Source organism: Melospiza melodia, unplaced genomic scaffold, assembly GCF_035770615.1.
Source record: "Melospiza melodia melodia isolate bMelMel2 unplaced genomic scaffold, bMelMel2.pri scaffold_28, whole genome shotgun sequence".
NCBI classification, from domain to species: domain Eukaryota; kingdom Metazoa; phylum Chordata; class Aves; order Passeriformes; family Passerellidae; genus Melospiza; species Melospiza melodia.
Genome location: NW_026948600.1, coordinates 6,205 through 21,204, shown reverse-complemented (window position 1 = coordinate 21,204; position 15,000 = coordinate 6,205). Strand labels below are relative to the sequence as shown.

General features: G+C 57.7%; 1 protein-coding gene across 7 annotated transcripts in view; it reads right to left on the bottom strand.

Annotated features, from left to right (window-relative positions):
- Nucleotides 1-13,305, bottom strand: part of LOC134433957 (fructose-bisphosphate aldolase A) — a 29,473-nt gene extending 16,168 nt beyond the window's left edge. For 3 of the 7 annotated variants that reach the window (XR_010031772.1, XR_010031775.1, XR_010031774.1), the window contains exons 1-3: nt 13,153-13,302; nt 7,587-7,798; nt 369-423 (exon numbers count right to left, since the gene is read on the bottom strand). Coding sequence is in view for 3 of the 7 variants with exons in the window: in XM_063182641.1 (XP_063038711.1) it covers nt 369-423; nt 7,587-7,798; nt 13,153-13,264 (379 nt within the window). In the remaining 4 variants the exon portion in view is untranslated. Of the gene's footprint in view, nt 1-368; nt 424-7,586; nt 7,799-13,152 lie in introns of all 7 variants that reach the window. The other 4 variants (XR_010031773.1, XM_063182641.1, XM_063182643.1 and 1 more) reach the window with 4 other exon arrangements.
- Between the last annotated feature and the right edge of the window lie 1,695 nt (nt 13,306-15,000).

Below are 15,000 nucleotides of genomic sequence, written 5' to 3'. Positions count from 1 at the left end.
CGGCGGTGACAGGGACACGGCGGTGACAGGGACACGGCGGTGACAGGGACACAGCGGTGGCCTTGGGGACACCATGGTGGCCTTGGGGACAGGGCTGGGACAGGGACACAGCGGTGGCCCTGGGGACAGGGCGGTGGCCTTGGGGACAGGGCTGGGACAGGGATGGGGACACGGTGGTGACAGGGACAGGGACGCGGTGGTGGCACTGGGGACACCACAGTGGCCTTGGGGACAGGGACACCGTGGTGGCCTTGGGGACGGGCCTGTGACAGGGACACGGGGGTGACAGGGACACGGCGGTGGCCCTGGGGATGGGGCGGTGGCCTTGGGGACACCATGGTGGCCCTGGGGACAGGGCTGTCACTCACCCTGGGTCGTGGTCTCGCCGTTGGTGCCAGCCAGGGGCACCACGCCCTTGTCCACCTGGGGGACAGCGGGGACAGCGTCAGGGGACAGCGGGGACAGCGACAGGGACAGGGGACAGGGGACAGGGACAGGGGACAGGGACAGGGACAGGGACAGGGGACAGCGGGGACAGGGACAGGGGACAGCGGGGACAGCGACAGGGGACAGCGGGGACAGGGACAGGGACAGGGACAGGGGACAGCGGGGACAGCGACAGGGACAGCGGGGACAGCGGGGACAGGGACAGGGACAGCAGGGACAGGGGACAGGGACAGGGGACAGCGGGGACAGCGACAGGGACAGGGACAGGGGACAGCAAAGACAGGGGACAGGGACAGGGGACAGCGGGGACAGCAGGGACAGGGGACAGCGGGGACAGCGTCAGGGGACAGCGGGGACAGCGACAGGGGACAGCGGGGACAGCGACAGGGACAGGGGACAGCGGGGACAGGGGACAGGGGACAGGGGACAGCGGGGACAGCGACAGGGACAGGGGACAGCAGGGACAGGGACAGGGACAGGGACAGGGGACAGCGGGGACAGGGACAGGGACAGGGACAGGGGACAGCAGGGACAGGGACAGGGACAGGGACAGGGGACAGCGGGGACAGGGACAGGGACAGGGACAGGGGACAGCGGGGACAGGGACAGGGACAGGGACAGGGGACAGCGGGGACAGGGACAGGGGACAGCGGGGACAGCGGGGACAGGGACAGGGGACAGCGGGGACAGCGGGGACAGGGACAGGGACAGGGGACAGCGGGGACAGGGACAGGGACAGGGGACAGCGGGGACAGGGACAGGGGACAGCGGGGACAGCGGGGACAGGGACAGGGGACAGCGGGGACAGCGGGGACAGGGACAGGGGACAGCGGGGACAGCAGGGACAGGGACAGGGACAGGGGACAGCGGGGACAGCGACAGGGGACAGGGACAGGGACAGGGGACAGCGGGGACAGCAGGGACAGCAGGGACAGGGGACAGCGGGGACAGCGACAGGGGACAGGGACAGGGACAGGGACAGGGACAGGGGACAGCGGGGACAGCGACAGGGGACAGGGACAGGGACAGGGGACAGGGACAGGGACAGGGGACAGCGGGGACAGCGGGGACAGCGACAGGGGACAGCGGGGACAGGGACAGGGGACAGCGGGGACAGCGACAGGGGACAGCGGGGACACCGGCACAGCCACGATGGCCCCGAGGGTCCCTGGTGTCACCAAACTGTCCCTGATGTCCCCAAGTGTCCCTGGTGTCCCCTCAATGTCCCCGATGTCCCCAAATGTCCCTGATGTCCCCTCAATGTCCCTGGTGTACCCAAAGTGTCCCTGATGTCCCCAAACTGTCCCCAATGTCCCCAAAGTGTCCCTGGTGTCCCCAAGTGTCCCTGATGTCCCCAAACTATCCCTGGTGTCCCCAAATGTCCCTGATGTCCCCAAGTGTCCCTGGTGTCCCCAAATGTCCCCACGTCACTCCCTAAAGCCACCTCAGATCTGCTCGGCCTGGTCCCACCATGGCCATGGTCAACCCAACCCAAGGAACACCAAACATCCCCAACGTCCCCAAGGTGTCCCCAAGGTGTCCCCAAGACCCCAAATGTCCCCACCTGACCCTCTGAACCCATGTTAGATATGGTCACCACCTCTCCATGAACCCCTGTCAGATATGGTCACCACCTCTCCATGAACCCCTGTTAGATATGGTCACCACCTCTCCATGAACCCACCTTAGATATGGTCACCACCTCTCCATGAACCCACCTTAGATATGGTCACCACCTCTCCATGAACCCACCTTAGATATGGTCACCACCTCTCCATGAACCCCTGTCAGATATGGTCACCACCTCTCCATGAACCCCTGTCAGATATGGTCACCACCTCTCCATGAACCCCTGTTAGATATGGTCACCACCTCTCCATGAACCCACCTTAGATATGGTCACCACCTCTCCATGAACCCCTGTCAGATATGGTCACCACCTCTCCATGAACCCCTGTCAGATATGGTCACCACCTCTCCATGAACCCCTGTCAGATATGGTCACCACCTCTCCATGAACCCCTGTCAGATATGGTCACCACCTCTCCATGAACCCACCTTAGATATGGTCACCACCTCTCCATGAACCCCTGTCAGATATGGTCACCACCTCTCCATGAACCCCTGTCAGATATGGTCACCACCTCTCCATGAACCCCTGTCAGATATGGTCACCACCTCTCCATGAACCCCTGTCAGATATGGTCACCACCTCTCCATGAACCCACCTTAGATACGGTCACCACCTCTCCATGAACCCCTGTCAGATATGGTCACCACCTCTCCATGAACCCCTGTCAGATATGGTCACCACCTCTCCATGAACCCCTGTCAGATATGGTCACCACCTCTCCATGAACCCACCTTAGATATGGTCACCACCTCTCCATGAACCCCTGTCAGATATGGTCACCACCTCTCCATGAACCCACCTTAGATATGGTCACCACCTCTCCACGAACCCACCTTAGATATGGTCACCACCTCTCCATGAACCCCTGTTAGATACGGTCACCACCTCTCCACGAACCCCTGTCAGATATGGTCACCACCTCTCCACGAACCCACCTTAGATATGGTCACCACCTCTCCATGAACCCCTGTTAGATACGGTCACCACCTCTCCACGAACCCCTGTTAGATATGGTCACCACCTCTCCACGAACCCACCTTAGATATGGTCACCACCTCTCCATGAACCCCTGTCAGATATGGTCACCACCTCTCCATGAACCCACCTTAGATATGGTCACCACCTCTCCATGAACCCCTGTCAGATATGGTCACCACCTCTCCACGAACCCCTGTTAGATACGGTCACCACCTCTCCACGAACCCCTGTCAGATATGGTCACCACCTCTCCACGAACCCCTGTCAGATATGGTCACCACCTCTCCATGAACCCCTGTCAGATATGGTCACCACCTCTCCATGAACCCCTGTCAGATATGGTCACCACCTCTCCATGAACCCCTGTCAGATATGGTCACCACCTCTCCATGAACCCACCTTAGATATGGTCACCACCTCTCCATGAACCCCTGTCAGATATGGTCACCACCTCTCCATGAACCCCTGTCAGATATGGTCACCACCTCTCCATGAACCCCTGTCAGATATGGTCACCACCTCTCCATGAACCCCTGTCAGATATGGTCACCACCTCTCCATGAACCCCTGTCAGATATGGTCACCACCTCTCCATGAACCCCTGTCAGATATGGTCACCACCTCTCCATGAACCCCTGTCAGATATGGTCACCACCTCTCCATGAACCCCTGTCAGATATGGTCACCACCTCTCCATGAACCCACCTTAGATATGGTCACCACCTCTCCATGAACCCCTGTCAGATATGGTCACCACCTCTCCATGAACCCCTGTCAGATATGGTCACCACCTCTCCATGAACCCACCTTAGATATGGTCACCACCTCTCCATGAACCCCTGTCAGACATGGTCACCACCTCTCCATGAACCCCTGTCAGACATGGTCACCACCTCTCCATGAACCCCTGTCAGATATGGTCACCACCTCTCCATGAACCCCTGTCAGATATGGTCACCACCTCTCCATGAACCCACCTTAGATACGGTCACCACCTCTCCATGAACCCACCTTAGATATGGTCACCACCTCTCCATGAACCCCTGTTAGATATGGTCACCACCTCTCCATGAACCCCTGTTAGATACGGTCACCACCTCTCCATGAACCCCTGTCAGATATGGTCACCACCTCTCCATGAACCCACCTTAGATATGGTCACCACCTCTCCAGGAACCCCTGTTAGATATGGTCACCACCTCTCCATGAACCCCTGTCAGATATGGTCACCACCTCTCCAGGAACCCCTGTCAGATATGGTCACCACCTCTCCATGAACCCCTGTCAGATATGGTCACCACCTCTCCATGAACCCACCTTAGATATGGTCACCACCTCTCCATGAACCCACCTTAGATATGGTCACCACCTCTCCATGAACCCCTGTCAGATATGGTCACCACCTCTCCATGAACCCCTGTCAGATATGGTCACCACCTCTCCACGAACCCACCTTAGATATGGTCACCACCTCTCCACGAACCCCTGTCAGATATGGTCACCACCTCTCCATGAACCCCTGTCAGATATGGTCACCACCTCTCCATGAACCCCTGTCAGATATGGTCACCACCTCTCCATGAACCCCTGTCAGATATGGTCACCACCTCTCCATGAACCCCTGTCAGATATGGTCACCACCTCTCCATGAACCCACCTTAGATATGGTCACCACCTCTCCATGAACCCACCTTAGATATGGTCACCACCTCTCCATGAACCCCTGTCAGATATGGTCACCACCTCTCCACGAACCCACCTTAGATATGGTCACCACCTCTCCACGAACCCCTGTCAGATATGGTCACCACCTCTCCATGAACCCCTGTCAGATATGGTCACCACCTCTCCATGAACCCCTGTCAGATATGGTCACCACCTCTCCATGAACCCCTGTCAGATATGGTCACCACCTCTCCATGAACCCCTGTCAGATATGGTCACCACCTCTCCATGAACCCACCTTAGATATGGTCACCACCTCTCCATGAACCCACCTTAGATATGGTCACCACCTCTCCATGAACCCCTGTCAGATATGGTCACCACCTCTCCACGAACCCACCTTAGATATGGTCACCACCTCTCCATGAACCCACCTTAGATATGGTCACCACCTCTCCATGAACCCCTGTCAGATATGGTCACCACCTCTCCATGAACCCACCTTAGATATGGTCACCACCTCTCCATGAACCCCTGTCAGATATGGTCACCACCTCTCCATGAACCCACCTTAGATATGGTCACCACCTCTCCCTGAACCTCTGTCAGATATGGTCACCACCTCTCCATGAACCCCTGTCAGATATGGTCACCACCTCTCCATGAACCCCTGTCAGATATGGTCACCACCTCTCCATGAACCCACCTTAGATATGGTCACCACCCCTCCATGAACCCCTGTCAGATACGGTCACCACCTCTCCATGAACCCCTGTCAGATATGGTCACCACCTCTCCATGAACCCACCTTAGATATGGTCACCACCTCTCCATGAACCCCTGTCAGATATGGTCACCACCTCTCCATGAACCCCTGTTAGATATGGTCACCACCTCTCCATGAACCCCTGTCAGATATGGTCACCACCTCTCCATGAACCCCTGTTAGATATGGTCACCACCTCTCCATGGTCAACCCAACTCAAGGAAAACCCAACGCCCCTCAATATCTCCAACATGTCCAATGTCCCCAATGTCCCCAAGGTGTCCCCAAGGTCCCCGAGGTGTCCCCAGGGGTCTCACCTTGATGCCCACCAGCGCCCCCCTGTGATGTCCCCAAGCCCTGTGACATCTCACAAGTGTCCCCAATGCCCCCAAGGTGTCCCCAAGGTGCCCGAGGTGTCCCCAATGTCCCCGAGGTGTCCCCAATGTCCCCAGGTGTCCCCAATGCCCCCGAGGTGTCCCCAAGGTCCCCAGGTGTCCCCAATGTCCCCGAGGTGTCCCCAAGGTCCCCAGGTGTCCCCAATGTCCCCGAGGTGTCCCCAAGGTCCCCAAGGTGTCCCCAAGGTCCCCGAGGTGTCCCCAAGGTCCCCAGGTGTCCCCAATGTCCCCGAGGTGTCCCCAAGGTCCCCGAGGTGTCCCCAAGGTGCCCGAGGTGTCCCCAATGTCCCCGAGGTGTCCCCAATGCCCCCAAGGTGTCCCCAAGGTCCCCAGGTGTCCCCAGGTGTCCCCGAGGTGTCCCCAATGCCCCCAAGGTGTCCCCAGGTGTCCCCAGGTGTCCCCAGGGGTCTCACCTTGATGCCCACCAGCACCCCCCTGTGATGTGCCCAAGCCCTGTGACATCTCCCAAGTGTCCCCAATGTCCCCGAGGTGTCCCCAATGTCCCCGAGGTGTCCCCAAGGTGCCCGAGGTGTCCCCAAGGTGCCCGAGGTGTCCCCAATGCCCCCAAGGTGTCCCCAAGGTCCCCAGGTGTCCCCAAGGTGCCCGAGGTGTCCCCAAGGTCCCCAGGTGTCCCCAATGCCCCCGAGGTGTCCCCAATGTCCCCGAGGTGTCCCCAATGCCCCCGAGGTGTCCCCAAGGTCCCCAGGTGTCCCCAATGTCCCCAAGGTGTCCCCAATGCCCCCAAGGTGTCCCCAAGGTGCCCGAGGTGTCCCCAATGTCCCCGAGGTGTCCCCAATGCCCCCAAGGTGTCCCCAGGTGTCCCCAGGTGTCCCCAGGGGTCTCACCTTGATGCCCACCAGCACCCCCCTGTGATGTGCCCAAGCCCTGTGACATCTCCCAAGTGTCCCCAATGTCCCCAAGGTGTCCCCAAGGTCCCCGAGGTGTCCCCAAGGTGCCCGAGGTGTCCCCAATGTCCCCGAGGTGTCCCCAATGCCCCCAAGGTGTCCCCAAGGTCCCCAGGTGTCCCCAAGGTCCCTGAGGTGCCCCCAAGGTGCCCGAGGTGTCCCCAATGCCCCCAAGGTGTCCGAGGTGTCCCCAGGGGTCTCACCTTGATGCCCACCAGCGCCCCCCTGTGATGTCCCCAATGCCCCCGAGGTGTCCCCAAGGTGCCCGAGGTGTCCCCAATGCCCCCAAGGTGTCCCCAAGGTCCCCGAGGTGTCCCCAGGTGTCTCACCTTGATGCCCACCAGCGCCCCCCTGTGATGTGCCCAAGCCCTGTGACATCTCACAAGTGTCCCCAAGGTGCCCGAGGTGTCCCCAATGTCCCCGAGGTGTCCCCAATGCCCCCAAGGTGTCCCCAAGGTCCCCAGGTGTCCCCAAGGTGCCCGAGGTGTCCCCAATGTCCCCGAGGTGTCCCCAATGCCCCCAAGGTGTCCCCAATGTCCCCGAGGTGTCCCCAATGCCCCCAAGGTGTCCCCAAGGTCCCCAGGTGTCCCCAAGGTCCCCGAGGTGTCCCCAATGCCCCCAAGGTCCCCGAGGTGTCCCCAGGGGTCTCACCTTGATGCCCACCAGCACCCCCCTGTGATGTGCCCAAGCCCTGTGACATCTCCGAAGCGTCCCCAATGTCCCCAAGGTGCACCCAAGGTCCCCGAGGTGTCCCCAATGCCCCCGAGGTGTCCCCAAGGTGTCCCCAGGGGTCTCACCTTGATGCCCACCAGCGCCCCCTTGTCCTTGATGACCTGCGGGAAGGGGCGCCCGTCGTCGGCCTTCTGGTACATGGTCTCGTGGAACAGGATGACGCCGCCGATGCACGGCTCCACGCGCTTGTCGGCCGTGAACAGCAGCTGCCGGTACCAGCGCCGGTTCTCCTCCGTGTTCTCGGCGCCCACCGAGCTCAGGCGCTTGGCGATGCTGCCTGAGGGGGCGCAAAACCAGTACGGACCAGTATGGACCAGTACAAACCAGTATAAACCAGTACGGACCAATGAGAACCAGTATAAACCACTGTGGACCCCTATGAACCAGTGAAAACCAGTCTGGCTCAGCCGCTTGGCAATGCTGCCTGAGGGGGCACAGACCAGTATGGACCAGTACGGACCAGTATAAACCAGTACGGACCAATGAGAACCAGTATAAACCACTGTGGACCCCTATGAACCAGTGAAAACCAGTCTGGCTCAGCCGCTTGGCGATGCTGCCTGAGGGGGCACAGACCAGTTAGAACCAGTATAAACCAGTACAAACCAGTATGGACCAGTATAAACCAGTACAAACCAGTACGGACCAATGAAAACCAGTATAAACCACTGTGGACCCCTATGAACCAGTGAAAACCAGTCTGGCTCAGCCGCTTGGCAATGCTGCCTGAGGGGGCACAAAACCAGTATGGACCAGTATGGACCAGTACAAACCAGTATAAACCAGTATGGACCAATGAGAACCAGTATAAACCACTATGGACCCCTATGAACCAGTGTAAACCAGTCTGGCTCAGCCGCTTGGCAATGCTGCCTGAGGGGGCACGGACCAGTTAGAACCAGTATAAACCAGCACAAACCAGTATAAACCAGTCAGGACCAGTATGGACCACTATAAACCAGTACGGACCAATGAGAACCAGTATAAACCACTGTGGACCCCTATGGACCAGTGTAAACCAGTCTGGCTCAGACGCTTGGCAATGCTGCCTGAGTGGGCACGGACCAGTATGGACCAGTATGGACCAGTATAAACCAGTAGGGACCAGTATGGACCAGTATGGACAAGTATGGACCAGTACAAACCAGTCAGAACCAGTATAAACCAGTCAGGACAAGTATGGACTAGTATAAACCAGTCAGGACCAGTATGGACCAGCATGGACCAGTATAACCCAGTCAGGACCAGTATGGACCAGTACGGACTAGTATAAACCAGTAGGGACCAGTATAAACCAGTATGACCCAATATGGACCAGTATGGACTAGTATAAACCAGTCAGGACCAGTATGGACCAGCATGGACCAGTATAACCCAGTCAGGACCAGTATGGACCAGTATAAACCAGTAGGGACCAGTATGACCCAATATGGACCAGTATGGACTAGTATAAACCAGTATGGACTAGTATAAACCAGTATGGACCAGTATAAACTGGTCAGGACCAGCATGGACCTGTCAGGACCAGTATAAACCAGTATGGACCAGTATAAACTGGTCAGGACCAGTATGGACCAGTATAAACCAGTCAGGACCAGTATAAACCAGTCAGGACTAGTATGGACCAATATGGACTAGTACAAACCAGTCAGGACCAGTATAAACCAGTCAGGACCAGTATAAACTGGTCAGGACCAGTCAGGACCAGTATGGACCAGCATGGACCAGTTAGAACCAGTATAAACTGGTCAGAACCAGTACAGACCAGTATAAACCAGTACAGACCAGTATAAACCCGTCAGGACTGGTACAGAGCCCTCTGAACCAGTACAGACCAGTATAAACCAGTCAGGACTGGTATGGAGCCCTCAGAACCAGTACAAACCAGTACAAACCAGTAAAGACCAGTATGGAACCCTTAGAACCAAACCAGTTGGTTTCCAACAGAAACCAGTACAAACCAGTACAAACCAGTATAAACCAGTATGGAGTCGGGGCTGTGGGTGTGTTTGCGGTCTCCCCAGAAGCTCCCAGTCACCATCACAGTATAAACCAGTACAAACCAGTACAAACTAATACAGACCAGTATAAACCAGTACAAACTACTACAAACCCGTATAAACCAGTACAAACCAGTATAAACCAGTACAAACCAGTAAAAATGAGGAACCCCAGCCAGCTCCTGGCATTGCCTTGGTGCTTCCCAGTACAAACCAGTGCCTCCCAGTACAAACCAGTGCTTCCCAGTACAAACCAGTGCCTCCCAGTACAAACCAGTGCCTCCCAGTGCTTCCTTACCTCTCCCAGTCTGTCCCAGTCCATTCCCAGTCTGTCCCAGTTCACTCCCAGTCCATTCCCAGCCTGTCCCAGTATAACCCAGTATAACCCAGCCTGTCCCAGTACAACCCAGTATAACCCAGTATAACCCAGTATAACCCAGCCTGTCCCAGTATAACCCAGCCTGTCCCAGTATAACCCAGCCTATCCCAGTATAACCCAGTATAACCCAGCCTGTACCAGTATAACCCAGCCTGTCCCAGTATAACCCAGTATAACCCAGCCTATCCCAGTATAACCCAGCCTGTCCCAGTATAACCCAGCCTGTCCCAGTATAGCCCAGCCTGTCCCAGTATAACCCAGCCTGTCCCAGTATAACCCAGCCTGTCCCAGTATAACCCAGTATAACCCAGCCTATCCCAGTATAACCCAGTATAACCCAGCCTGTCCCAGTATAACCCAGCCTGTGCCAGTATAACCCAGTATAACCCAGCCTGTCCCAGTATAACCCAGTATAACCAGTATAATCCAGCCTGTCCCAGTATAACCCAGTATAACCCAGTATAATCCAGCCTGTCCCAGTATAACCCAGCCTGTCCCAGTATAGCCCAGCCTGTCCCAGTATAACCCAGTATAACCCAGCCTGTCCCAGTATAACCCAGTATAACCCAGCCTGTCCCAGTATAACCCAGTATAACCCAGCCTGTCCCAGTATAACCCAGCCTGTCCCAGTATAACCCAGCCTGTCCCAGTATAACCCAGTATAACCCAGCCTGTCCCAGTATAACCCAGTATAACCCAGTATAACCCAGCCTGTCCCAGTATAACCCAGTATAACCCAGCCTGTCCCAGTATAGCCCAGCCTGTCCCAGTATAACCCAGCCTGTCCCAGTATAACCCAGCCTGTCCCAGTATAACCCAGTATAACCCAGCCTGTCCCAGTATAACCCAGTATAACCCAGCCTGTACCAGTATAACCCAGCCTGTCCCAGTATAACCCAGTATAACCCAGCCTGTCCCAGTATAACCCAGTATAACCCAGCCTGTCCCAGTATAACCAGTATAACCCAGCCTGTCCCAGTATAACCCAGTATAACCCAGCCTGTCCCAGTATAGCCCAGCCTGTCCCAGTATAACCAGTATAACCCAGCCTGTCCCAGTATAACCCAGTATAACCCAGCCTGTCCCAGTATAGCCCAGCCTGTCCCAGTATAACCAGTATAATCCAGCCTGTCCCAGTATAAACCAGTATAACCCAGTATAATCCAGCCTGTCCCAGTATAACCCAGTATAACCCAGCCTGTCCCAGTATAGCCCAGCCTGTCCCAGTATAACCCAGCCTGTCCCAGTATAACCCAGCCTGTCCCAGTATAACCCAGTATAACCCAGTCTAACCCAGCCTGTCCCAGTATAACCCAGTATAAACCAGTATAATCCAGCCTGTCCCAGAATAACCCAGTATAACCCAGCCTGTACCAGTATAACCCAGTATAACCCAGTATAACCCAGTATAACCCAGTATAGCCCAGCCTGTCCCAGTATAACCCAGTCTAACCCAGCCTGTCCCAGTATAACCCAGTATAACCCAGTATAACCCAGCCTGTCCCAGTATAACCCAGTATAACCCAGTATAACCCAGCCTGTCCCAGTATAACCCAGCCTGTCCCAGTATAAACCAGTACAAACCAGTGGACTCATCGGCGGCCAGGATGCCCTTGCCGGGCGCCACGATGCGCTGGGCGATGGCCCCAGCCTGTCCCAGTATAACCCAGTATAACCCAGCCTGTCCCAGTATAACCCAGTATAACCCAGTATAACCCAGCCTGTCCCAGTATAACCCAGTATAACCCAGCCCATTCCCAGCCCATTCCCAGCCTGTCCCAGTATAAACCAGTACAAACCAGTGGACTCATCGGCGGCCAGGATGCCCTTGCCGGGCGCCACGATGCGCTGGGCGATGGCCCCAGCCTGTCCCAGTATAACCCAGTATAACCCAGCCTGTCCCAGTATAACCCAGTATAACCCAGCCTGTCCCAGTATAACCCAGTATAACCCAGTATAACCCAGCCTGTCCCAGTATAACCCAGTATAACCCAGCCTGTCCCAGTATAACCCAGTATAACCCAGCCCATTCCCAGCCCATTCCCAGCCTGTCCCAGTATAAACCAGTACAAACCAGTGGACTCATCGGCGGCCAGGATGCCCTTGCCGGGCGCCACGATGCGCTGGGCGATGGCCCCAGCCTGTCCCAGTATAACCCAGTATAACCCAGCCTGTCCCAGTATAACCCAGTATAACCCAGCCCATTCCCAGCCCATTCCCAGCCTGTCCCAGTATAAACCAGTACAAACCAGTGGACTCATCGGCGGCCAGGATGCCCTTGCCGGGCGCCACGATGCGCTGGGCGATGGCCCCAGCCTGTCCCAGTATAACCCAGTATAACCCAGCCTATCCCAGTATAACCCAGTATAACCCAGTATAACCCAGCCTGTCCCAGTATAACCCAGCCTGTCCCAGTATAACCCAGTATAACCCAGCCCATTCCCAGCCCATTCCCAGCCTGTCCCAGTATAAACCAGTACAAACCAGTGGACTCATCGGCGGCCAGGATGCCCTTGCCGGGCGCCACGATGCGCTGGGCGATGGCCCCAGCCTGTCCCAGTATAACCCAGTATAACCCAGCCTGTCCCAGTATAACCCAGTATAACCCAGTATAACCCAGCCTGTCCCAGTATAACCCAGTATAACCCAGTATAACCCAGCCTGTCCCAGTATAACCCAGTCTAACCCAGCCTGTCCCAGTATAACCCAGCCTGTCCCAGTATAAACCAGTACAAACCAGTGGACTCATCGGCGGCCAGGATGCCCTTGCCGGGCGCCACGATGCGCTGGGCGATGGCCCCAGCCTGTCCCAGTATAACCCAGTATAACCCAGCCTGTCCCAGTATAACCCAGTATAACCCAGTATAACCCAGCCTGTCCCAGTATAACCCAGCCCATTCCCAGCCCATTCCCAGCCTGTCCCAGTATAAACCAGTACAAACCAGTGGACTCATCGGCGGCCAGGATGCCCTTGCCGGGCGCCACGATGCGCTGGGCGATGGCCCCAGCCTATCCCAGTATAACCCAGTATAACCCAGCCCATTCCCAGCCCATTCCCAGCCTGTCCCAGTATAAACCAGTACAAACCAGTGGACTCATCGGCGGCCAGGATGCCCTTGCCGGGCGCCACGATGCGCTGGGCGATGGCCCCAGCCTATCCCAGTATAACCCAGTATAACCCAGCCTGTCCCAGTATAACCCAGCCCATTCCCAGCCCATTCCCAGCCTGTCCCAGTATAAACCAGTACAAACCAGTGGACTCATCGGCGGCCAGGATGCCCTTGCCGGGCGCCACGATGCGCTGGGCGATGGCCGCCAGCTCCTTCTTCTGCTCGGGGCTCAGCGCGGGCACCGGAGGCGACATCGTCACACTGGGGGGGCACTGAGGGGACAGCGGCGACGTCACGGGGGTGGCAGTGACGTCATCGGGGTGGCAGTGACGTCACGGGGGTGGCAGTGACGTCATCGGGGTGGCGGTGACGTCACGGGGGAGTGGCGGTGATGTCATCGGGGTGGCAGTGATGTCATCGGGGCTGGGGGAGGAGTCTCAGAGAGGGAGGGGGGACTGGGAGTGAACTGGGAGGGACTGGAGGGTTACTGGGAGGGGACTGGGAGGGACTGGGAGTGAACTGGGAGGGGACTGGATAGGAACTGGGAAGGAACTGGGAGAGACTGGGAGGGACTGGGAGTGAACTGGGAGGGGACTGGAGGCACTGGGAGGGGATTGGGTGGGGACTGGGTGGGACTGGGAGAGACTGGGAGGGACTGGGAGTGAACTGGGAGGGACTGGGAAGGACTGGGAGGGAATGGGAGGGGACTGGGAGGGACTGGGAAGCATTGGGAGGGGACTGGGGACACTGGGAGGGGACTGGGAAGCACTGGGAGGGGACTGGGAGGAGACTGGAGAGAACTGGGAGTAAACTGGGAGTGACTGGGAGTGCACTGGGGTCACTAAGAGTGAACTGGGAGCACTGGGAGGGCACTGGGAGTGGACTGGGAGCACTGGGAGTGAACTGGGAGGGGACTGGGAGGGACTGGGAAGCACTGGGAGGGGACTGGGGGCACTGGGGTCACTAAGAGTGAACTGGGAGGGGACTGGGGGCACTGGGAGGGGACTCGGGGGTGACTGGGAGTGGACTCGGGGGGGACTGGGAGCACTGGGAGTGAACTGGGAGGGCACTGGGAGCACTGGGAATGGACTGGGGACACTGGGAGTGAACTGGGAGTGGTCTGGGGACACTGGGAGGGGACTGGGAGCACTGGGAGTGAACTGGGAGTGGAGTGGGATTGAACTGCGGACACTGGGAGCGGACTGGGAGCACTGGGAGCGGACTGGGAGGAGACGGGAGAGAACTGGGAGGGACTGGGAAGTGGACTGGGGGCACTGGGAGGGGGCTGAGAGGGCACTGGGAGGGCACTGGAAACACTGGGAAGGGACTGGGAGGAGACTGGGGGGAACTGGGAGTGAACTGGGAGCGGACTGGGAGTGGACTGGGAGGAGACTGGAGAGAACTGGGAAGGAATGGGAAGTGGACTGGGGGCACTGGGAGTGAACTGGGAGCACTGGGAGTGAACTGGGGACACTGGAAGGGGACCGGGAGCACTGGGAGTGAACTGGGAGCACTGGGAGTGAACTGGGAGTGGAGTGGGGGCACTGGGAGTGAACTGGGGGCACTGGGAGTGAACTGGGAGCACTGGGAGCGAACTGGGGACACTGGGAGGGGACTGGGAGCACTGGGAGTGAACTGGGAGCACTGGGAGCACTGGGAGTGGAGTGGGGGCACTGGGAGTGAACTGGGAGTGGACTGGGATTGAACTGGGCACACTGGGAGGGCACTGGGGACACTGGGAGTGAACTGGGAGTGGACTGGGATTGAACTGGGCACACTGGGAGGGGACTGGGGACACTGGGAGTGAACTGGGAGTGACTGGAAAAGGTCAGAGAGCACTGGGAGCACTGGGAGTGAACTGGGAATTAACTGGGAGTGAACTGGGAATTAACTGGGAAGGACTGGGGACACTGGGAGGGGACTGGGGAGCACTGGGAGGAGATAAGGAGGGCACTGATAAGGACTGGGAGCACTGGGAGGGCACTGGGGG